Below are 25,031 nucleotides of genomic sequence, written 5' to 3'. Positions count from 1 at the left end.
CATTGAGTAAACTCTTGCAAACCTTTGGCCATAAAGCACAAATGCTGGAACTGGTGTACTGTTGTATGCTTCCCCACACTTGAGGTGGAAGAATGCTGGGAGTTTAGGCCAGCTTGATCTTGTCTCAGAAACTAGGATCTGAAGAGATGGCTCTCATTAAGAGCACATACTGCTCTTGCAAAGGTCCTAGGTTTGGTTCCCAACTCTATATTGTGGCTCCCAGTTACCTACATCATTCTAGGGATCAAATGTCCTCTACTGGCCTCCACAGGCACTGAACAAACATACATGCAGACAAAACACGTTTAAAAATAGATTTATTTAAAAATATTAGCAAATCTTAAAAAATAAAATTTGTGGGAGTATGCACCATTGCCCTACTTCTGAGGTCTAAGGACATCACCCTGGTTTTCTCCTACATTAGAAGCTGGTTCTGGGATGAAGTGCCTTAACCCACAAAGTCATCTCACTAGCCATACCTTAATAATTTTCTATGCATATTTAGCAACTACTGCTGTCAATCCGCAAAATGAACAGAATACACACACATACACACACCAGGCTCACTTGGCTACATAGTTGTCCTTTCAAGTGTAAAGGGGGAGATTTGCCCTCAGGGATAATTATAACCTAAACTCAGGAGGCTATCCTTAAGTTAAACTGGAATGCTGAAAACACTGATAAGGATGTAAGAGATGTAGAACAGTAATGTCTTAAAACGAAAATCGTCTTCTAGGGAAAGCAATCTCTTACCTTGGCAAAAGCTAGCCACAGTCCCAGGCTAAAAGGAAGCAAAAAGGCATGCATGCTCTCATCCATGTCTCTCTTCTGTCCATTAGCTAGAGCTAAGGCAGTGGGAATAGATACGTTTAATCTGGACAGCAGACATGTCAGGCTTCACTGTCAAGCTTCACCTCATCTTTTAATGCTGATGACACGTTATCTCGCTTACACGGTCCAGACTACTGTAGTCCCAACAGTACTCAAAACTTTCAACCATCAAACCCTGCAGTGTTAAGATTACAGATGTGTGCCACTATACCCAGCTTGTCACCTAATAACCTTCCTCCACCCTCTACTCCAATTCCCCGGTTCATAACTGAACACCCACCACCCAGACCCTCTGGAATCTAAAGCCAGGACAGTCTGGAGGACAAGGAAAGCATGCGCAGCTCGTGTCTAAATCTTCATACTGGGTTTTGAAGCTGTTCTGGGGAAGCCCTATCTCAGGTAAGGATAAGAAGAGCAGTGTATGAGTGCCTCAGCATTAGTTTCTTAGGTTAACGTCATGCCCCAGGGTCCTTTGTAAAAGACACTGCAATAGCCGGGCAACCTAATACAGAATATTTATTCTCAGGCAGAGAGGCAAAGTTGTGTAAAATTGCAAGTTCCCAAGAATTGGTGTCTCAAATGAGGACCAAGAGAAAACTGAAGAGGATCCATGAAATCCTCATCTCGGGTGTGTGGGTGAAGGAGGCAGCCAGTCCAGTTTCCTCCAACACAGAAAGCCAATTTTGTTACCTACCCTGTCAGTTCAGAATTTCTGATCCTGCTGCTAGTGCTTTCATGTCGACATCTCGGCCCCTAGACCAGCAGGCTGCATCTGTCCTCAGATTTTACCCTGGCTATTCTGTCACAGCAGGACAGTGGGCTGTGACACCGGGTGCTTGATAGCTTCTGCTTAGAATTCCAGCACTCAGGAGGCTGAGGCAGAATTGCTTTGTTTCCAGGCTAGTCTGTATTAAATAGTGAGACCTTATCTCAAACACAACAAAAAACTCTTCCCATGAACCTTAACTTTCCTCTCCTACACATGGCCAAGCTCAGCTGTCCTCCCATTATGTCTCTTTTAGCCTTGTCAACTTGACTTTTGAGACACAGTCAAAATGTACAAATATAGCTAAGGCTGGCTTGAACTCAGCTCTTCTCCTGCCTTAGCCTTCTGAGTGCTGGGATTATACACATGCACCACTGTACCTAGCACTATAACTAGGCTTTTGCTCTTCTGAGGCAGGGCTTCATACTCTCTTTAGCTGGTGATGGCCCTGCACTCCTGATCTTCCTGTCACTCCTTAAGCATGCTCCACAGGGCTAAGCTTTAGTCTGACTAGTCCTTTTCTCAGCCTGGGACTCCTCTTGTCACAAGACTGCTTTCTCATATACAAACTCCACTCCTTTGTGGAACTTTCTCTAGCCTCTGGAAATCTTTATAAGTGCTGGACACTGATTCAATAATAAAGGGAAAGATCTGTCTCCAGGTGGAATACCCCAACCCCAGCCTCTTGTAGCCCAGGCTGGCTTTGAGCTCCTGAACTTCCTGCTTTCATATCACAAGAGCCAGTATTACAGACATGAACTATCTTGCTCAGCCTATTTTTGTTGTCTTTTCTTTTGTGACAGAACCTCCATAGCCCTGGCTGATTTCAGACTTGAATCCCTCTTTGCTAATGCTGGGATTTACAGGTATGGACCATCATGCTTGTTAATGCTTAAGCTGACAATCCTCTTGGCCTCGAAGCCCTATTTGTAACCTTTTTCTTTTCGTAAGACTAGGCAGATCCACAGACTGACTTTACTGGCAATGACTTTTCTCTGGGTAGTTAGCCTAAATCCTGTTTTACTATACTGGGGTGGGGTGTGTGTGTGTGTCCTTCTGGCAAGTGAGCAGAGTCATGGGTCTATGGAGATTTCCTAGTTGTTCAGATTACAACAGTACCAGTTGACACAGATTGATAATAGGTCCTAACTAGCCTATGGCATAACACATGACTTTATAAATGAACACCAACACCACCACAAAAGGCTGCTTCCTTCTTATAATCATTAATGTCTTAGTAACACGAACACTTCATAATTAATATCAGCAAAGACTATGTCTTGCCAGTGTGCTGGCCCATGCCTTTAATCCCAGCACTTGGGAGGCAGAGGCAAGTGGATCTTGGAATTAAAAGCCAGCCTGGTCTACAGAGTGAATTCCAGGACAACCAGAGCTCCAGAGAGAAACCCTGTCTCAAAATAAAACAAAACAAAAGCCCCAAACCCTCCAAAACAATAACGTCTCAACAACTGATTAGATCTTCCGCGTAAAACCAATAAAAGGATACTCAAAACAAAATATTTTAGTCTGGTGTGATGGTGCACACCTGTAATTCTAGCACTCAGGAAACTGAGGCAGGAATTTAAGTTTAAAGTCAATGAACAAAACCCAATAAAATCGACTGTTGTAGATAATGAACATCACCAACTTTTCATTAGACAAAAACATTTCTTTCCCTGAGCTTCTTTGTCCTTTTCCTGAGTTCTCTTAGTGAGTCTATTTCTAATTATCATTTCATAGATGGATACTTTATTGAAATAAGCCAAAGAATCCTGGGGACCAAGGCTCAGCAAGCTCAATACCTTCTTAAGACTCCTGCCAGTGCTAATTTGACCCTGGGGCCCAGCGGTGGCAGGACTTCAGACTGTGAAGGAATATGGTCCTCGGTGACACCGTGACGCGTCAGAACCATCCACAGGTATGGGTCTGACCTTCTTAAAAGGTGTGTGATCCTCCAGGAGTCCTCCCAATAAATTATTTAAACTAATGCATATACTTCACACACACCATGACATCCATCCGGTGAATACTAACAGGTTAAGAGTGGCTTCAGCTGCTCCCACCAGAAGCCACTGAGAGTCTGCTGCACACCTTCCCCATTTTCCTTTTCAGACTTAGAGAAGAGTCTACACACTTCAATTATAGTCCTTGTTTTTAGCTATTTCAGGTTTGGTCCACAATATTTTGAGAGAACAACAACAACAACAAAATTATTCTCTCCTTCTAAGACTCCTAAGATAGATCAAAGTAGGCCAGGAGTGTACAGAGAACTCCATTCAGCTAACAACCACGGGCGGAAGTAGTGAACTGACAGTCTGGTGGTTTCTCTGCGGCATTAAGCAGAACACCTGGTAGTCAGTAGTAGCACTCTCCTTTCCCAGGTGATGGAGCTGGCCTTAATATACAGGAACACAGATACGAAGATCTGGGATCAATACCCTTCATCAGAAAATTCCTCTTCCATGGCTGGGAATCCTCCTTTAGTGTAAAGTGCTTACCCAGCATAATGTAAGGCTCTAGGTATGAGCCCCAGCACAGCACACACACACATGGAAAAAAACAAAACAAAACAAAACCAAGAAACAAAAACAGAAAGAGGAATCACTCCATGTCCAAGTCAAAGAACTGAGGACGCGCTCTGGCTCAGTTCATCCTTGCTGTCAGTCTGTAGGTACCTATGGCCTAGACGTGTGTGGAAACTCTCCATTTCTATTGTTTGCTTTTACTACTCCACTCACAGGGGATAAAGAAGCAGCAAATGCTCGGTAATTACACTTGTCTTGAAATGACAGTGTTCCATCCTGTCCCTTATCACACTCATCTGTATTCATCCCAGGCACTGTCAACACGTATGATTGGAATCCCTTTAGAACCCAGATGTCCAATGTCATAACCATTTCCTAGCTCTGATGGGTCTAGTCTTTTGGGAACTGCAAACAAAGCAAGAATTTTTGACGACTGATGGCCATGTTCTGTTTGGATTGAGACTGCCCATCAGAAACTTGAAGCTACAGTATTCACTAAGTATCCACATCTCAGGTACCCTTTTATTTGCCTGGGAGTACTGAGGGTCAAAGTGATGTTACAGATGTAAAAACAATGGGTCAAGTACCCATGACACAGGTTTTATGGCAAGCTAGAGCTAACACTACTTCTCCATGATGGCTTCTCCACAGGTCTAGCTGAAGCATGAGCCAAGAACCCACCAATAACCAGATTTGCACTGCATATAGATTTCATCCTGCTGAAAAGAACAGGTCATGCTCCTGAGGCACAAACCTGAATTCAGAGAGGCTCCAAAGGCATTTTGGTCCAACACAGCAAATTTGTTCCTGGCAAGACTGTTAGCAGGGGTCTGGTAATATCCAGGTTAGCCCAGCTAAGCCCGGCTTAGGCCTGATTGCACATCAAGTCCTAAGCAGCAGCTCACACGGCAACTCCACTACCTCCTGCTAACCTCCAAACACTAGGACTGGCTCACACACCTATCCCGCTTGGGGATTCTGCCTCTGTATGCCCTTTTTCCTATGTGCTGTCACTTCCACAAGGCTACACACCTCCCAGTCAAAGATCAGCTACGGTTTGTCACAAGGTATCCTGGGCATATTATCTGATTAGGAAAACGATGGGGAAATATTGGCCAAAAATATATACATATACACATATATGACGGAACTTCCAAAAGGTAAATTTCTGTGTATTCATGCCTAATCTTCCAAAGTTGTGTAAACAAATTTTCTACCATCCCCCATCATTTGCACAAATTTCTGTCAAGTCCAAACGTAATTCTGAATGAGGTAGGTAGTCTCTACTCAGGCCTTGGTCTCTGAGGTGTCTGTCAAGGCCTATGCCATGAAAGCACTAGGCTCCCAGGCAGGGACAGTGCTGAGGGTGGCGGCAGCTGCTGGAGAAGCTTCTCAGTTGGCTATTTTCTCGATCTCATCCAAATCATCTGTGTCCAATCTTTCTATCTTCTTATCTGAGGGAAAAAAAGATTGGAAGACCACCATGGAAATCAACCAAGTCACTCAGAACAGCAGGCAGTCTGCGGAGGCAACCCCTGTGCAACAGTGATGCTTCCTCTAGCACAAGGCAGGCTGCCTGAGCCTGGACAGCTGGCTCCAGGGCCCGGTCACTCCTGCCAACTTCCCAGGAAGTCAGGTTCTCCTAGCCTGGTCCCAGGGCACTGATATTCCACTCCTGAGCCCTGACTGTGTGCTCCCTGACAACATGCCGATGGAGACAGCATGTGTGGGAGCAGAGCCTACTCGGGGACAAAGGAAACCTCCCCGCTCCCACATGCCCCTCTGAAAAGGGTTCCACACATAGCCAACTCAGGGACTCACTAAAATGCTCCTGGATTCTGTTGAGGATAGTCATGCTGTGCTTGCTGTCAACCATGTTTACCGCCAGACCCCTCTTGCCAAAGCGGCCCGTGCGCCCAATGCGGTGCAGGTAGGTCTCATTGTCTGGGTTCCCGTCCTTGTCCACAGGAAGGTCGAAATTGATGACCACAGACACTTGTTCAACATCAATACCTGTACAAAGGGGTTGGAGGGAGGTGACAAAGCAGGGCACCATCAGACACACACACACACACACACATACACACACACACACACACACACTTCTGTTGGACATATGGCCTGGACAGGTCACACCAGGATGGGGGCACTATAGAGGACCCCACTAAATTGGACTCTAGCCTATGAAGAAGAACAGAACTCTACAAGTCATAGAGAAAGCGTCTGGAAGCCTGAGTTTCTTCCCACCAAGGCAGGACTGCTGGCTTCTCCCATGAGGTTCTTTTTTTTTTTTTTTTTAATATTTTATTTATTTATTATTTATACAGTATTCTGTCTACATCGTGCCTGCATGCCAGAAGAGGGTACTACATCTCATAATAGATGTTTGTGAGCCACCATGTGGTTGCTGGGAATTGAACTCAGGACCTTTGGAAGTACAGCCAGTGCTCTTAACCTCTGAGCCATCTCTCCAGCCCTCCCATGAGTTTTTTACTGCCCACGGGAATCAGCTTCTCTAGGAAGGAATGCCCCTTAAACCCTCCCACCTCCATGAGACCACGAACACAAGCACTTTTCTTGCTCACAGGGAGGGCCTGGGACCCCAAGCCTGGTGAACCGGGCCAGTCTCTGCTCACCTCGGGCACACACGTTGGTAGTCACCAGAACCTTCTCTTTGCCTTCTCGGAAGCGCTCAATCACTGCAGCTCTCTGTTCCACCATCATCTCTCCACTCAGCAGAGCCACCTGGTGGCCCTCTTTGGAGAGCTCCGCTGCCAGCCAGCTAGCTGTTTTCCGGGTCTGGAGTGAAAAGAATTGTTTTTAATGAAGAGACCTGTAAAACAAAAACAAAAACAGAAACAAAGATATCCACAAAAAGGTGGTTTGTTGCCATTATGGTATATGAAAGCTGTCATGAATGCAGTGGGCTGTCCAGGCCGAAAAAATTCTCACATGGAGGAATGGAAAGGTGACAAGATCAAGAGGTTGGGTAGAACTGGCGTAAAATAGTATCTCCTGGACATGACAGGACCATTGCACTCATAAACTCATACCAGCTGTAGCTGCCTGAACAAGAGCTACACAAGATCAACACAGTCAACAGTCCAGACTGTGTGAAGCAGGTGTACACAAGCCACCATCCCTAGCTGAGGAGCTATTGACAACTGGTGGCTGCTGGAGAGGTGTTTCATTAGAGGTGTGATGCCTGTATGTTGACCATACTCCACTAGAGGCCTGACACCTGAGTATTCAGCAAGCACTAATTGGACTCAGTGCGTTATAAAAGAAAAACAAAAGTAAGAGAGAGAAAGAGAGCCAGGACATGAAGATGTAAGGGAGACCTGTGGGAGGGAGTCAGGAGGAGTTGGAAGGGAGTAGTGGGACATGAATACGATCAAACTACATGGTAGATATGTATGAAAGTCTCAAATAATAAAAGCATTTTTAAATGTCCACCCAGGGCTGGAGAGACAGTTCACTGATTACGAGCACTTGTGCTCTCGCAGAGGACCTGAGTTCAGTCCCCAACATTACATCAGGTGGCTCACAACCACCCATAACCACAAGTCCTATAACTGCAAGTCCAGGGAGCTGATGCCTCTAGCCCCCAAGAGCACCTGCACATATGAGCACATATACATTCCACACTTACCATGTAACAGATAACACACAACACATATCAAAAAAACAAAAGACACTGCTTTAAATGTTTTCTCACATGAAATTTTGGTCATGCTTTTCATTTGGATGAACTGATTAACTGTTGTTACTTTTTCATATGAGACCAACGATCTCCATTTCTAAGTCACACACAACTTCATGTTTAAAAAACTGTAAGTGGAGGGTGGGTGGGACTGGGAGGAGATAAGGGAGGGTCTGCAGCGGGGATACAAGGTGAATAAATTGTAAAAATAAATATATAAATAAAATTAAAAAAAACAACTCTAAGTGAACATCTGGGCAGTGGTGATGCACACCTTTAATCCTAGCGCTCGGGAGGCAGAGGCAGGCAGACCTCTGTGAATTCAAGGCCAGTCTACAGAGCTAGTTCCAGACAGTCAGAGCTACACAGAGAAAGTCTGTTTTGAAAAAAGGCATATGTGTATCTGGGAAATGACGGGGTGTAAAGAACCTATTAGTACGATCCTGACAACTTGAGCTCGAGTCCCTGAAGCCCTGGAAAGTCTGATGCACAATCACAGGCTAGTGAGCCCGGAGTACCCGTGCAGCAGCAACCAACAGGAGGGACTCTGCCTCAGTGACAAGGCAGAAGATAAAGACCTATACTATGAGGCTTTTCTCTGACACCTCACAGTGCAGTTCATATGCATGCTCATACATATTCCTTATTCGTTTACTCATTAGACAATGTCTCACATGGCTGGCCTTGAACTCATAGACAGCTGGCTGTCTCTGCCGCCTGCTGGGATTAAAGGTGGCACCATACCTGGCCATATTCTTTATTGTTTAAAATTAATTTAGAGAGTGTTTCATTAGGAGGGTAGAAATGGAGCACATGAGGAGGTCAAATCGTAACACTCAGGGTCAACTCTCAGGTCCTACCATGTGGATCCTGGGAATCAAATTCAGAGAGGGGTGCTTGGAGAGCAAGCACCGTTACCCACTGAGTCATTTCCTCAGCCTGAAAAATAGCTTACTTACTCTTAATTTTGTACTTATTTAGCATGTGTGCATGTGTGTGCAAATGTTTATACCATGGTGTACACAGACAACATGTAGATTCTGGGAATCAACTTGGGCCATCAATCGTCCACTGAATTCCACATACACACTCACACACATACAATAGTAATAATAACAATTTTTTAAAATTGTATCAGAAGAAAGAGTTGGATCCAGGGCTGGAGGGATGATTCAGTGGTTGGTGTACTTGCTGCTCTTGCAGAAAACCAGTGCTCGTTTCCCAGCACCCATGTCAGACTGCTCACAGCTGCCTCTAACTCCAGCTCCAGGGGGATCTAATGTCTCTCCTGCTTTCCACATATGTGTATACAGATACATACATAAAAATAAAATAAAAAACTAGGCATGGTGGTACATACTTTCCATCTCACCACTTATGAGGCATAGGCAGTTAGGCATGGTGCCACATGCCTGTAACCCCAGCACTTGGGAGGCCGAGTGGGGCGGTTTGCTGTGAGTTTGAGGCTAGCCTGGTCCACAAAGCAAGTCCAGGACAGCCAAGGCTACACAGAGAAACCCTGTCTCAAAAATGCAAAAAATAAAAAGAGGCAGAGGTAGAAGGATCTCAGCCAGGGCAATAGTGAGACCCTGTCTACAAACAAACAAACAAAGTCACCAGTGGACTTCTGGTTTTTGTTTATGTGTTGCTGAGTACTAAGCCAGAGGACTACGCATGCTAGTCAAATGTGCTACAATTGAACTACACTGACAGCTCATTATTTAAATTTGGGGATTTCTTTTTAAAGGAATCTCTAAGTATGATTAACCAAACTGACTTTAAACTCAAGAAATCCAAGGAGACTTGTACCTAGACAGGTGACTGTGGATCACCATTTCCCTTCATTGCAATTTACATAGTGAGATCTAGTCTTCCTCAGCTGGGTGGTAAAGATGACTGCCTCCCCCAGGTGCCAATGACAAGCTACGCATTGATCTACAAATAGCAGGGAGGGGCAGTGCAACTCAACATCAGCTACTCACATGGCAGAAGATCATGGCCTGAGCGATGGTGATGGCCCCATACAGGTTGCACAGGGCCTGGAACTTCTCCTCTCTGTTATTGCAAAGGACATAGTACTGTTTGATGGTGTCCAAAGTCTCCTCCTCGCGCTTCAGTTTGATGATGTTGGGGTCTGGGACCACCTTCTGGGCAAACTTCCACACCGAGTCTTCAAAGGTGGCAGAGAAAAGCAGCATCTGGCAGTTTCTGGGCAGCATCCTGCAAGTGGAGGCCCAGGCACTTTGCACGACTCCAAGGCTTTGCCAGAAGGAACACAAGCTCGGCCTCCCCGGCCAGGATGGGCTGTAGCCCCAGAGGGCTGACTTGGATACAGAGCATCCTGGGGAGGCAGGAGCAGACCCATCAAGGCACTGGGCCGAATGAGGCTCCCAGGTCTCTTCTCGACCCATGCTGGGAGCATGGTGAGAGCTGCTGTGGAAATGGCCATCACACAGATGCTGCTGCACATAGCAGACAAAGAACCCAAGGGGAAAGAGGAGGCCTTGGCAAGTTCCTCCTGCCTCTGGTTCCTACCTCTGGATGCGGATGCTCTGGTCTTGGTGGCCCTGAGTTGCTATCATCACGTCAGCCTCATCCAGAACAAACACCTTGATCTTCTTGGGGTCAATGAACTTCAGCTTGGAGCACCAGTCCAGGACAGTCCCCGGGGTACCAATGACAATCTGCTCACTGACCTTCTGACCTCTTTCCACTGTAGAAAAGACATGTTCTCATCAGGAATTCCAAAGGTCTCTATTCTGAGATATTTTGAGGCTATTTTGTATTGAACACTAATGATTTTGTTAACTTTTTAACAGAATGTAATAGGATGCCACTATAGTATCTAATGAGTACATAGCAAATCTAATTTTATTAATGAAATTATGTGTTAAGAGTGCAACAAAACAATGATAAAAATAATTAAAAAAAAGAGCCAGAAATGGTAGTGGATGTATATAAACCCTATACACAGGAGGACCCAGGCTTGGGAGGGCAAAACCAACCCATACCTGAGCAAAATAAACAAAAATTTGAGTATAAATGGGCAAAGGTGAAGTAGATATTTTCTAGGAAACTGTTCATTTTCGTGGTTGTAACAAGGGCATTATGGTCATATAATGTTCATATGAGGTGTATACTAAAAGATTCAGGAAGAATGAATTAGAAATAAGATAATGCACTTTCAAACATTTAACAAATACATACAAACATACCAATAAAGAAAATGTGGCAAATGTTAAGTTTCTGACTAGGAGTTTCTGGGTAGGAGGATACATGTGTTCACTGAACTGTTTTAATTCCTGGGTAGTGTTGAAATTTTTCAAAACTAAAAAAGTTATTAGATTTACTTATAATCTAGGCCCACATACTTATACTCACATTTATTGCCTCGAACAGCATAAGCCAGCTTCAGTTCAGGGTAAAACCTGCCCATTTGTTCAATCACTTTTCCTGTTTGAAGCGCCAGCTCATAAGTTGGAGAAAGGCAGAGACACTGGAAAGAAAAAGGGTACAGAATGAGAGCTCTTGACAAATATCTGTTTGGCCAAAAGGAATCCCCAGTAGAACCTACTAATCTATCTGAAGCCAAAGGAAAGAATATATGTAACCTACGTGAGTGTGGAGCCATCTCTCCAACCACACATTTTACTTTTAGCCTGTTGGGTCATACACTACAATTATTAGGGGTCAGACTATGGCTAGGTAAAGACACTTGAAAACAGTGTCTGCCAGCCAGGTGCCTTTAATCCTGGCACTCAAGAGGCAAAGGCAGTTGGATCACCTGAGTTCAATGCCAGACTGTTCTACATAGGTAAGATCCAAGGTTACATAATGAGAATCAGTCTCAAAAAAGGACAGAAGGAAGGAAGGAAGGAAGGAAGGAAGGAAGGAAGGAAGGAAGGAAGGAAGGAAGGAAGGAAGGAAGGAAAGAAAGGAAAGGAATCACTGCTGGCCACTGGAGCACAAAAGCCTACCCAGGGGCAACTGCACTAGTTACATGTTGTTTCGCTTCTGTGCCAACACTTTCAACTTGAGGAAGGAAAGGCTTGTGTTCTTTGAGTGAACAGGGTCCATCAGGCTGAGGAAGTCCTAACTGTCAAAGTGGGAAGCATCTGGCCACACTGCATTTGCAGTCAGGAAACAGAGACAGACAAATGCTAGTGCTTCTCCTGCCCCAACCCCATTCTACTTCAGTTAGGGATGACACCATGCACATTCAAGGCTGGTTTCCTTTACTCAGTTAAACTTACTTGGAAAGAAATACCCATACAGACTCACTAGGTGTACATATCCCAAGGGATTTTAAATCTCACCAAGTTGATGATCAAGGTTCTGAAATTCTAGTTGAAGATTGCTTCCTTTTGGGGGACGGGGTGTTTGTTTGTTTGTTTTTCAAGACAGACCCTCTCTATGCAGCCCTGGCTGTCCTGGAACTCACTCTGTAAACCAGGCTGGCCTCACAACTCAGAGATCTGCCTGCCTTTGCTTCCCTAGTGCTGGGATGAAAGGTGCCACTGACCGGTTGAAGATTAGCTTCTTTTTCACTTTTTCAGAAAATTCTCAGAACTTTCTCTTCCTCTCTTCTTTTTTGGGGCAAGGTCTTACTATATACATAGACCACGATAAGCTGGCCTCCAGATGCCTGACTATATAGCCTAGGTTAGCCTTAAATTCAAGCTCAACTTGTCTCAGCGTCTCAAATTCTGGAAATTAAAGGCATGTACTATACCATGCCTGGTGGTTGTCAGACTTTATAGCCTATGAGAATTGTAAATAAAGGTTTTCCTACAAGTAAAAGCACCAAGCTATTAGCAGTACTCCAGGACTTGCACACCATGGGAATGGGAAGTACAGTAAGCTTTCTTTGTTATGTTATATATATATTTTTTGGTTGTTTTGTTTTTGTTTTTCAAGACAGGGTTTTTCTATGTAGGCACGGCTGTCCTAAATTCAATTTGTAGATCTGGCTGGCCTCAAATTCAGAGAGATCCGCCTGCCCCTGCCTCCCCAAGGGCTGGGATTAAAGCCGTGGGCCACTGCACATACAATAAGCTTTTTGTGACCACTGAAAGATTAGCCATTCTATTGGTGTCCAACTTGAGTTCTGGTTTATATAAAAAGGATTCAAGCCAGATGTGATGTCTCATGCTTATAATCCCAGCATCTAAGAGGCTCTGCAGAATTGCTATGAGTTCATGGCCAACCTGAATTAAATAGGAAGTTTCAGTATAGCTTGAACTACAGAGTGATAACTTAAAAGAGAAGGAGGAGGAGTAGACTTTCTAAAAAAAAAATTAAATAAATAAAAAATTTTTTGGTTTAAGATGAATACACAGTGAAAATTTAATAGCTATATAAAATGGGGTATTCAAAATTTATAGGAAAATGAATGGATTTAGAATGTACTATGGAAGGTCACATAATCTCAAAGGAAAGGATACATTCTCTTTCAAGTGGGGAGCCTAGCCTACAACATGATGTAAACAAATGTACATGTGGATACAGTATAATATACAGAAAGGAGAACAAGAAAGGTAAATATTGGATAATGGAAGGATAGACTCTCAGTAAAGAACACATAAGTCATGAGAGAGGATATAAAACTAATTGTCTATTTTTAACTCAGTCATGGGATTTTGTTCTTTTTTTTTGGTGTGTGTGTATAAGTATATAAAAATGTAATTGAAAAGGTGTGGTGCACCTGTGGCACACACCTTTAATCCCAGCAAGCAGGCGGCAGAGGCAGGTGGATCTCTGTGAGTTGGTCTACGTAAGAAGTTTCAGGACAGCCAGGGCTACCAAATAAGAGAAATCCTGTCTCAAAAAGAAAAGAAAATGGGCTGGAGAGACAGCTCAGAGGTTAAGAACACTGATTGTTCTTACAAAGGTCCTGAGTTCAATTCCCAGCAACCACATGCTGGCTGGCTCACAACCATCTGTAGTGAGATCTGGTGCCCTCTTCTGGTGTGCAGGTGTACACGCAGGCAGAATGCTGTGTGCATAATAAATAAATAAATCTTAAAAAACGAAAAAAGAAAAGAAAAAAGCCAAAGTATTAAGGACCTGGGTTTTATCCCTACCAGCCACATGGTGGCTCATAACCACCTCTATCTCCAGTTCCAAGGTGGTATGTGATGCTGTTCTGACCTCTGCTGCCACTAAGCACACACCAGATGCACAAATACACACATATACAGGCAACATAAAATTAAAAAATTAAAACAGAAAAGAAGTCTAATGGAGAGCTCCACGCTTCAAAATGATTTTTCTAACTGTCTAGAAATTCACTGAAATGTAGAATTTGGGTTTGGCTATTCTCGCTGCATAATATTTTTTATTATTTCAATAAAGATTTTTTAATTATATTTTTTATTATTTGAGATTATAATTACATCATTTCCCCACTTATGTTTTCTCCTTCCAAACTTTCCCTTGTACCCCACCCATTTTCTTTCAAATCCACTGCCTCTCTTAACTGTTGTTAAAATATTTCATATGTGTATGTGTGTTCCTAAATAATTAAATACAGCCTGTTCAGTTCAGTTGTTTCTATGTATACATTTCAGGGCTGACCATTTGAAAAAGAAGAAAAAAAATTGTGTCTCACTCTGTAGCCCAAGCCAGCCTGTAACTTACTACATAACACACGCCACCCTCAAACTCATGGCAACACTCTTGTGTCTGCCTACCATTTACTGGGATTACAGCATAAATAACCTTGACTACTCACTGCCTGACTTTTAGTCCAGGAATAGGAGAATCCTCTTTAGGTTATATGTTAACAGAAAACCCAAATTCCCAAGTCCTTACCTGAGGATACTTGTTTGCAGGCTCTACTTGGCTGAGCATGGCCAACACAAAGGCAGCTGTTTTACCAGTTCCAGACTGAGACTGGGCAATTAGGTTCTGTGGGCTGCACAAGAACAGAAAATGTTTAGGAGCTTCACCATTGCTGGTGGTGAAAATGGCTCCCACAGGCCATAAGGAGTATCACTATTAGGAGTGGCCTTGTTGGAGGAAGCGTGCCATTGGGGATGGGCTTTGAGGTTTCAGAAACTGCCTGCCAATCCAGATGTAGAACTCTCAGCTACCTCTCCAGCACCGTGTCTGCCTATGTGCTGCCATGCTTTCTTCCATGATGATAACAGACTGAACCTGTGAGCTGTAAGACACCCCCAGTTAAATGTTTTCCTTCAGAAGGGTTGTAGTGGTCATGGTGTCTCTTCACAGCAACAAGAACCCTAACTATGACAATCATCAAATAAGTTTTTCAAAGGACTGAGAGATGAGTGATGAGTGGTTAAGAGTGCTTCATTTTCTTGCTGAGGTCCTAAATTCGATTCCCATCACCCACATTAGTTCACAACCATCTGTAACTACAATTCCAGGGGATCCAATACCTTCTCCTGACTTGGCTTCAGGTTATACGTGCATTCATGCAGAAAAATTCTCACATGTGAAATAAATTTTAAAAAGTTTTTAAAAAATAAAAGTGAATAAAGCTGAAAAACCAGTTTTTAAATTTAATTGACAAAAGGAGACCTTGGATCTTGTATCGGAGTGACATCTGATAGCTTCACAAGTGCAGAGTGAGAGTCAGGGTGCGATTTTTAAGCACTCTATCTCTATCTATACCTGAGGCTGACAGGAACAGGCTCAATGAAATATGACTCAGCTTGAGTCATTTCTATGCTCAAAACATAATCCGCCCTGATTTCATTCAGACTCTTCTGTGTAATGTGCACATACATGTATGTGTGGAGTGCAGAAGCTGACATCAGGTATTTCCCTACTTTTTCTTTTTCTTTGATAAAGACCATAATTAAAAGCAATTTGGGTAGTAAAGGGTTTATTTGGCTTATGCTTCCCAGGTCACAGACCATCAGAAGTCAAGAGAGGAACCTGGAGGCAGGAACACAGGCAAGTAGACTGTGAAGGAATGTTCCTTATTGGCTTGCTCCCCATGGCTCACTCAGCTTACCTTTTGTTGTTTTGGTTTGGTTTGGTTTTTAAGACAGGGTTTCTCTGTGTAGCCCTGGATGTCCTGGAACTCACTTTGTAAACCAGACTGATCTCAAACCTGTCTCAGCCTCCCCGAGTGATGAGATTAAAGGCATGTGCCACCAACACCTGGCTCAGCTTTCTTTTTCTTTCTTTCTTTCTTTTTTTTTTTTTTTTAAGAGATTTATTTATACAGTGTTCTGCCTGCTTCTATGCCTGCATGCCAGAAGAGGGCACCAGATCTCATTGTAGATGGTTGTGAGCCACTGTGTGGTTGCTGGGGATTGAACTTAGGACCTTTGGAAGAACAGCCAGTGCTCTTAACCTCTGAGCCATCTCTCTAGCCCCCTCAGCTTACAGCTTACTTCTTTATACATTCCAGGATCATCTGCCCTCACATGGTACCTCCCACCATGGGATGGGCTCTCCCACATCAATAATAAAAAAAAAAAAAAGAAAGAAAAAAAGAAGTGCCTACAGGCCAATCTGATGGAGGTATTTTCTCAGCTGAGGTTTCCTCCTCTCAGATAACCCAAGCTTTTGTCAAGTTCACAAAAAAAACAAAACAAAACAAAAAAACTAACTAGCATAGGCATCTTCCTCAATAGCTTCCTATTTTGATTTTCATTAAACCTGGAGCTCTTTGACTTGGCTAGACTGTCTGGCCAGCAACTCTCATGTATTTTCCTGTCCCTGCTTCAACAAGCATGGAGACAGACTACTTACTGGCATGGGTAACCGCTATGCCTAGCTTCTGATGCTAGGGACTCAAATTCAGATCCGCACACTTGCAGAGCAAGAACTTTAGCAAACAAGCCATTTCTCCAGCTCCTCATCCAGATCTTTCAATGGCCTACCTGATCTGGCTCCCCAGTATCTCTCGACACACATCTTTTTCTCGCTCCCTATCTCCCTCATCTCAAACCACCACAATGGTCCCAAGATTGTCTTAAAAAACAAGACAAAGAGTTCAAGTGGTAAGCACCAAGTTTAATGCCTTTAAGGTAACAAGATAAAGGCCCTAAAATAGACCAAAGGCTTTCAGACATAAACAAAAGGGATGTGTGTGTGTGTGTGTGTGTGTCAAACCACATCATTTGAAAATATCGTAACAAAATTTTCTTATGTAGTCAAAGATGATTTTTTTAAATGTATATTGAGTGTATGCTGCATGTATGTAGGTAACCTTAGAGGTCAGAAAAGAGAGGGAGTTATATCCCTTAAGTTAGACTTACAGGTAGTTGTTAGCCTACTGACATAACAAAACCCATTATTTTGTCAATTACTATAAGCTAGGATAAACACAAATTTAAAAATTTAAAAAAAGGGGCAGACAAAACTTGAGAAAATAAAAGTCAAGACTAGGGAAGTGTCTGCTCATTAGAAGCAGAAATAAGATACTTAGGGAGCTGGGGGTGTGTCTCATGTGTCTCAGTTGGCAGACTGTTCACCTAGCATGCAGGAGGCCTTGGGTTTGACACCATCATTGAACAAACCTGGCATGGGGGTATATGCCTGTAATCCTAACACTTTGTAAAGGCAGGAGGATCAGAAGTTCATAATCATGATGTCTGGAGAGATGGCTCCGCATTTACAAGTGCTTGCTGCTCTTCCAGAGGATGCTAATTTGGTTCCCAGCATCATGTTGGTAGGCTAACAACCACCTGTTAAGTCCAACTGTAAGGAATGTAACTCCCTCTCTCGTGGGACCTCTAATGGTACCTGCACACATGTAGCATACACTCACACAGATACATTAAAAAAGAAAAACGTCATCTCTGTCTGATGACATTAAAGCGTTTAAGGCCAGCACGGGCTAACCCGAGATTGTCTCAGAACACTATTACTATCTCCAAATCAACCTCACAGAAACATCAGAAACATCTATTATACAGTATACAGATTGTGAAAACAAAACAAAACAATAAAATACTATCGGTAGAATCCAGGTAGTAGGTGGATGGGCATTTCTCCACAAAATCCTTTCAAATCCACTGAAAGTCTTATGCTTTCCATAACAATCGTTCAAGGTAAAAATAACAACTGGGGGCTGGCATGGGCAAAGGTACTTGCTGCCAAGCCTGACCTGGATTTGATTTTCTAGGAACCATATGGTGGAAGTTGAGAACTGACTCCCTCAGTTTGTCCTCTGATCTCCATATATATCTTATTACACACACGCACACGCACACACGCACACACACACACACACACACACACAATATAAAATTCCCCCACCCCTTTTTTTTGGTTTTTTGGAGGCAGGGTTTCTCTGTGTAGCCTTGGCTGTTTTGGACTCACTTTGTAGACCAGGTTGGGGATCTGGCTAAGTCTGCCTCCCAGAGTTCTGGGATTACCAGCACTGTGCCTGGCTAGAGAATCCTTTTTTAAAAATCAGACAAGCCAGACAGTGGTGGCATGTCCCCAATCTCAGCACTTGGACGGCAGAGGCAGGCGGACTAAGGCCAGCCTGGTCTGCAGAGTGAGCTCCAGGACAGCCATGGTTATACAAAGAAACCTTGTCTCAAAAACAAAACAGACAGACAAAGCCAGACAAATACTTGGTACACAGTTTTAAAAAAACTGCTGAGGCTTGACTCAGTTCACTTTATAGCTTGAACAGACCTTCAATTTCTCATCCTCCTGTCTCAGTTTCCTGAGATTTTCAAGTTTTTAAATAGCAAATTATAGATGCAGTTACGTCAAGTTACGTACGGTTCAGCAAGCATCAAAGGCAATGCATTCTCTTGTATTTTGGATGGGCGGTTGAAGCCCATAGAATAGACTCCCTGGAGAAGCTGCGGCTTCCTATAAAAATTAAGATGACAATCACTTAGACTGAAGAACACAGCATTTTCACTGTATGCATAGTGTGTGGCTGAGAACACATGAACACAGTGTAAGAATGTAGCCAAAGCTTTTACAAATTTCCTGAACATTTCCTATGATAGCCTGAAGCAGCTAAATGCATATTATTAACTTCATGCAGGCAAACACATGTTGTATGAAAATATGTGTAGCCAGGCCATGATCTCTATCTGAACACAGAAGGTAAACAAACACTCACAGGCGAAGCTCTTCAAAAGACTTCACTGAGTAGAGCGGGGAGGTTGGGTCCCTCTGCAGGACTTCCACTTGGTTGGTGTTATCCACAAGATTGCTTCTGATCAGCTTGTTGAGTAAAGACTGGGCAGCTCTGTCCTCTGTGAAGAAAGAGCACAAGGGTTTGTTTTTTTTTTTTTTTTTTTAAATCCATGAATTTGCTGGTAGTGGTGGTGCGTGCCTTTAATCCCAGACTTGGAAGGCAAAGGCAGGCAGCGCTCTGTGAATTTGAGGCCAGCTTAGTCTATAGAGTGAGTTCCTAGACAGCCAAGGCTATACAGAGAAACCCTGTGTCAACCTCCCCCCCCGAAAAAAAAATTCCCATGAATTTATTAACAGTCATAGTCATAGGTATTTTAAGTAATAATATATATGTGTGTATGTATGTGTATGTGTGTGTGTACTGGGCTTCCTAATGCAAGTACATCAGTTTTTATATATATTTCTCTAAAATATAAACCATCGATTCTTTTACATACTGATTAAATTGAACTTTTACCCTAGCACTGTAAGCCTACTTGATGTCAACCCAAGGTACCTCTAACAGTGAAGCCTCAAGCTAGTGAGAAGAAAAGAGGAGCCCTAGAACCTGCTGGCCAGCAGCCTGGCTGAATTAGCAATCCTCATTTATAGCTTAAAGGCTGTTATTACCTTTCTCCTCTTCCTCTGTTTTCTCTGCATTAGCATTGGTCTTAACAGCACCTTGATCGGATACAAAGCAGATGTCATTCAAAATCTTATCTAGCAACCAAGATGTTTCTAATTCTAGGGGGAGAATTTTTAAAAATTTTAAAACAAAACAAAGGAGGAAACTAAGTCATTAGTAAACCATTTTATTCTCTCTAAATAAAGTTTAGAAACATTGTTTATATATGATTATTTCCAGGTCCCCTTACCTATTTTAAAAACTGTTACAGTTTTCTACCACAGCTAGGACATTTCTGTAATAGTATGGAATGATGACTAGGACAGCACTGATTAGAAAGCATCTTTGTACTCAACAAAACATCTACAAATCATATCGTTAATGTGAACACAATGCCATAAAAATTCCATGTGTGTAAATTATTGACTATCAGAAATATACAAAAAATCCAAGTATATTCAGTGTGAGGTAAATGTCAATATTGCCCTGAAACTATATATATATATATTTTGGGGGGGGTTCTGAGGGACCTAGGGCCTTGTTTGTGTACAGTAGGCAAGTGCTTTATCATTAAGCTAAGCCCTACTCATCCACCTTACATTTTTTAACAGATGTAAATTCAGGATGGTATTTAGAACACGTGAACTGACTAACTGCTCAGACTTTGTGCATCTCACCCCAAACTGTGGATGAAGAACAGATCAACATAGTCCTATGGTAAGTAATAAACTGAATAATTTATATACTAACTAGGTATTCTCATTCTTATAGTAAATATTATTCAATTATACAACCCAGTTTATTGATACCCAAGTTAAAAATTATCAGTATCTTCTAGTCCTTTGTCAAGTATAAATGCAATAATTTTCCAGGTAATTGCTACATCAAATTAGAAATAACCAAAGAAAAATCACATTTGTTTACAAACTAGCTTCATTTACTCACCATTGGCATCTGGTTTGATTTTCTCCTCCTTAAGATGCAAATTGCTCAACTAAATGGAGAATGTGGGGGAACAGAAAGTGTCAGGAAAAATCACTTAAAAGACTTTGAATCAACACAGCCTCCCTAACGAAAGTAGAGGAGCTACTCTCAAGACCTACTCACTAGGTGTATTCACTAGAAATGGTTCATTAGGTTGTTCTGCTAGCTTCCTTTTGTTTCTAAATAGCTGAACGAGGCTAACAAAATTCCCCATAAATACAGCAGTAGGAAAGAAAAAAAAAGATTTACACAGTAGCCCCAAACTCCAATTCCCTAATTATAATTTCTAGGCAGAATTATAAGTTTACATAATGCTTTGGTTTACAGACTTTCTCAGTAAGATTTTTGTCAGACCTGTCATTTTCTCATGAAAAGAAATGCAAAGACTGGAAAATGTACTAGTCTTGCTTCAGACAATCAACACCAGACAGGAAAGATTACGGGGCAGTGTGAGCATCAGTGACAGACTTGGCTATGTGGCTGGCTCAGTTTGAGTCAGGCTATGACAGCTGACATATGGCCTCACATTCAAGCTGCCTTGTGCTTGGGTCTGACACGTCTTGGAACGCTGTGAGACCAGGCATAACCAGAATTACCCACACCAGGCTGAGGAGGGACTAGAAAAGAAGAAACAGATCAGAGAAATGTTTCAAGGCAAGAAGTATCAGGAGTATAAATTTAGAAGTAACGTGGTTTGACTTATGTCTGCCCATGAGAATGTACATATCCTAATGGCAGGGAATATTTCCATTTGCACCTAGCACAAAGCAGTTAGACTAATCATGAAATATTAAGTGGAGATTCAGTAATCATCTAGTAAAGGATAAAAAGAATGAGAAATCATTGTTTAAAAAAAAAAGGTCATTTCTTAAACCACTGACAGGTTTTTCTATGTCTTTTCTCTAAGTCCAAAAACAAAGAAAAGGAGGAGATTAGGAGGGCAGGAAAGAAAAAAGTTGTTTGAAGAGATGATGAGCTGTAGATGAAGGAACCCCATTTGTCTTCACATGGAAACTAAAATAAAACTTATAGTCTGTCTGCTTCCGTGTTACAGAGCAACCGGGAGGAAGGTATGAGAGAGTAGATAGAGGTTAGCAGAGGGAAAAAGGGAATCATAAAAACATAAAAATCCTTCATTCATTCTGAGGATCAAGAACATGTTTACAGACAGTAAGTTAAGCCACCAGGACACTGATGGGTATACAGTAGGTGCTCCATACATTGAGGCCATTGCAGAACATGTTAACAGACAGTAAGTTCAAAGCCACCAGGACACTGACGGGTATACAGTAGGTGCTCCATACTATGAGGCCATTGCTAAAGCACTCCCCAGTATCCTGCCAGGAACACGGTCTAATTCTAGTACTCAAGAACCTTAAGAGCTACTGAGCCAGGTGTGGTAGCATACACCTAGAAAAGCCTGAGCTACATAGAGAAACTGTCTCAAAAAGTCAAAATAGACAGACAGGCAGGCAGGCAGAGAGATACTGGACATGATGGTGATCTCAAAATTCAACAGGTGAAGGCAGGAAGATTAGGAGTAGGAGTTCAAGACTATCCTAGGCTACACAGTAAGCTGGAGGCCAGCTTGGACCACATGAGAACTTGTGTCTAGAGAAGGCAAAGAGAAAGAAGAACCCCTCCGAATAAGACTGAAAGCAAATCTGCTGTTTCCCCTTCATCTCACAATGAGCTGTGCTCTAAACACTGTGGCCAGTCTAGCTTGAATCAGACTAAAGGCTACAACAGAGACAGCTGTTAAAATGCTTCATGTAGTTGGACATCTTGATATAAAGACTACCAGCATAGAGCTAGTGAGTGAATTAATAATACAAAACCCACAAAGCAATAAAAAACTAAAAAACAAAACAAAACAAAACAAAAGACAAGTTCTGTAGAGTAAGTAAGGGAATGGCCAAGAAGACTCAGGAGATAGACATTTGCCACCACACCTGAAGACCATAGTTCAATCCCCAGGACCTACATGGTACAAGCAAACCAGCTTCTCCAGCTGTCTTCTGACCCCCACACGGGTGCCGTGGCAAGATAAGATTCACACACACACACACACACACACACACACACACATACACACACACACACTCACAGCTGGATAAATGTAATTTTAAAAATTTAAAGAGCTGGGAATGGTGACATACACCTTTAATCCCAGCATGTGAGAGTTTGAGGCCAGCCTGGCCTACAGAGTGTTCCAGGAGAGTTCTAGGACAGCCAAGCCTACACAGAAAAACCATGCCTGGGCATGGTGGCACACATTTAATCCCAGTGCTGAGGCAGGCTGATCTCTTTGAGTTTGAGGCCAGCCTAGTCTACAAAGTGAGTTCCAGCACAGCCAGGGCTGTTACATAAAGAAACCCTGTCTCAGTTGGGCATGCTGGCATATGCCTTTAATCCCAGCACTTTGGAGGCAGAGGTAGTCGGATCTCTGTGAGTTCAAGGCCAGCCTGGTCTACAAAACTCTGAGTTCCAGGACAGCCAGAGCCACACACAGAGAAACCCTATCTGGGAGAAAAACCAAACCAAACTAATGCAAAACAACCCTGTCTCAAAAAACCAACTTAATTAACTAAAAATAAATAACTAGGGCTGGAGAAATGGCTCAATGGTTAAGAGCACTGGCCAAAGGACCCAGATTCAAATCCCAAGGCCCACATGGCTGTTGATAACTGTCTGTAATTCCAGTTCCAGGGGACCTGACAACCATACAGGAGAACACCAATGAAAATAAAGAAAGAAATATAACCCTCAATGCACAAAACCCAAAACACTATTTCTCTTTAAATAATGTGGATTAATAAATATATGTTATAATAAAAGATTTGGGCCAAAATAAATCTTTACTTTTTGTTGTTTTATATTTTTTGCAGCAAGAGCACTATGTAGTCCAGGGTAGCCTTGAACTTGAGGCAGTCTTGCTACCTAAGCCTCCAAAGTTAGAATGAGAGATGCCAAAACACCATGCCAGGCTCAAACCTTTATTTTTTAGAAGTTAAAAAGGAGAGAGAGAAAATGGAGAAGGTCTAAGCTTATTTTTGGAAAACTCACAGACATGTATTGTTAGGCTCAAAGCTCTACTAGAACTCAGAATGTTTAGAAATTATTTCTACATAGCAATATTTAAATCATATCTTGCAATTATGTATCAGGATCAGAAAACAAGCCAACCAAGAGAGGGTTTACTGACAGACCAGTAGTCAGTCATTCACCACCAATAACTAAGGTGGAGGAGTCACACAAATACGAGTAAGACATGGTCCCTGGACCCAGGAAACTCAGATCTGAAGATATATAAAAATTACCATCCGAGGTTGTGAGTGCAATCGATTATCAACCTTGATTCCAGGAAGACAGGCAGGTGGCTGAGCACTGTGGGGAACCGAACATCCAACTTGAAAATACACAAGATGGAAGGAGTTGGAAAATCAAAGCGAGATCTGGGTCCAGGCCCCATCCCGCCAGGGCCCTCCGCCCTGCACCGAGCAACTTAAGAAGTGTTCTTCCAAGGGACCGACACCCTGACCGGCTCTGGCCCCCTGCTCCTCCAGCGGCTGATGACAACTCACCGACTCAGCCGCCGCTTCCTGCTCGTCCACCGCTAGGGCCCAAGAATCCGTGGCCATGGTCCCCGGTGCCAGAGCAGCGCTGGCAGGCTCGCCAGCTTGGTCAATGCGACCGCGGGCTTAGGCGGGTCACAGAGAGGCCCAGCTCCGGCCCGGGGGAAATCATTCACTGCCGCGCAGACGACCGGAAGCGGCGCGCCACGGTGTCGTCAGAGTCCGCGTCAGCTCCGCGCCCCTGAGGTCCGCGGAACCAGCTCCACGGCCGTCCCCTGCGGGTCCCACCCCTCACCCTTCGCTGCAGATCGCCTGCTACCCCCGGGAGTTAGCCAGTTAAATGCTGTAGGAACGACGGCGGAAAGTGAGCATTACCACCAGCATGGTGATGCGCATGGACGGCGCTCGAGTAACTATTACAGTCAGAATACAGAAGAGGAGGGCTGTTTAATTCTTCGGGTTATTTAAAACGCTCCAGTGTACAAGTCTATTGGACTTTTAGCAAAGATCAAAATAGTATCTGTTCTTTTCAAATTATTAAGATGTCTAAGTATTGGCAATAGTTCCGTGAACCTAAGTGCTCAAAGATCGGTCCCAAATTGAGCTTTGAAATGTCAGAGGTGCCAAGGAAAATTCTTGGTAGAGTATCAGAGACTAGAAAAAATAAGTAGTTTGTTCAAGCAAACCAATTCAGTTCCTGGAGGAAATGGCAGAAAAAGGCTTAATAAGGAAATACGTAACTTTGGAGAGTTATCTATGCCTTCTTCAGATGGCTTTGCTCTCCTGGGTGAATGCTGTGTACTTGGCATTTTATTTCTTTACTTTTGGATAATTTTTAAATTTTAATTTTATATGTGAGTGTTTTGCTGGCAAGTCGATGTGTACCACATGTGTA

The 25,031-nt window shown here is 43.0% G+C and overlaps 1 protein-coding gene across 2 annotated transcripts; it reads right to left on the bottom strand.

Moving 5' to 3' along the window:
• Positions 1-300: 300 nt before the first annotated feature.
• Positions 301-24,332, bottom strand: LOC132656810 (ATP-dependent RNA helicase DDX19B). Of its 2 annotated transcripts, XM_060391966.1 has the most exons (13): positions 24,146-24,301; positions 23,882-23,970; positions 20,523-20,571; positions 19,583-19,633; positions 18,897-19,032; positions 18,545-18,637; positions 14,639-14,741; positions 11,207-11,321; positions 10,361-10,538; positions 9,808-10,045; positions 6,759-6,921; positions 5,944-6,135; positions 301-5,576 (listed from the first exon to the last, which is right to left on the bottom strand). In XM_060391966.1, the coding sequence occupies exons 2-13, from the start codon at positions 23,882-23,884 to the stop codon at positions 5,515-5,517; spliced, it is 1,383 nt and encodes a 460-aa protein (XP_060247949.1). In that variant the 5' UTR covers positions 23,885-23,970; positions 24,146-24,301; the 3' UTR covers positions 301-5,514. The 2 variants fall into 2 exon arrangements, with proteins under 2 accessions (XP_060247949.1, XP_060247948.1); XM_060391965.1 differs by lacking the exon at positions 23,882-23,970 and having other exon boundaries at positions 24,146-24,332.
• Positions 24,333-25,031: the final 699 nt, after the last annotated feature.

The sequence above is a fragment of the Meriones unguiculatus genome, chromosome 10 (genome assembly GCF_030254825.1).
Source record: "Meriones unguiculatus strain TT.TT164.6M chromosome 10, Bangor_MerUng_6.1, whole genome shotgun sequence".
NCBI classification, from domain to species: domain Eukaryota; kingdom Metazoa; phylum Chordata; class Mammalia; order Rodentia; family Muridae; genus Meriones; species Meriones unguiculatus.
The sequence above is the reverse complement of the archived record's forward strand: the minus strand, read 5'-3'. Positions and strand labels throughout refer to the sequence as shown.

Bases quoted from the DNA above. Each gene is read 5' to 3' on its own strand.
- LOC132656810 (XM_060391965.1), bottom strand. From the start codon at position 24,202: ATGGCCACGGATTCTTGGGCCCTAGCGGTGGACGAGCAGGAAGCGGCG. The intron at 20,572-24,145 runs GTGAGTTGTCAT...TTCTCCATTTAG, and splicing joins AGGAAGCGGCGGCTGAGTCG to TTGAGCAATTTGCATCTTAA. The intron at 6,922-9,807 runs GTGAGTAGCTGA...TTTTCACTCCAG, and splicing joins AGGCCATGATCTTCTGCCAT to ACCCGGAAAACAGCTAGCTG.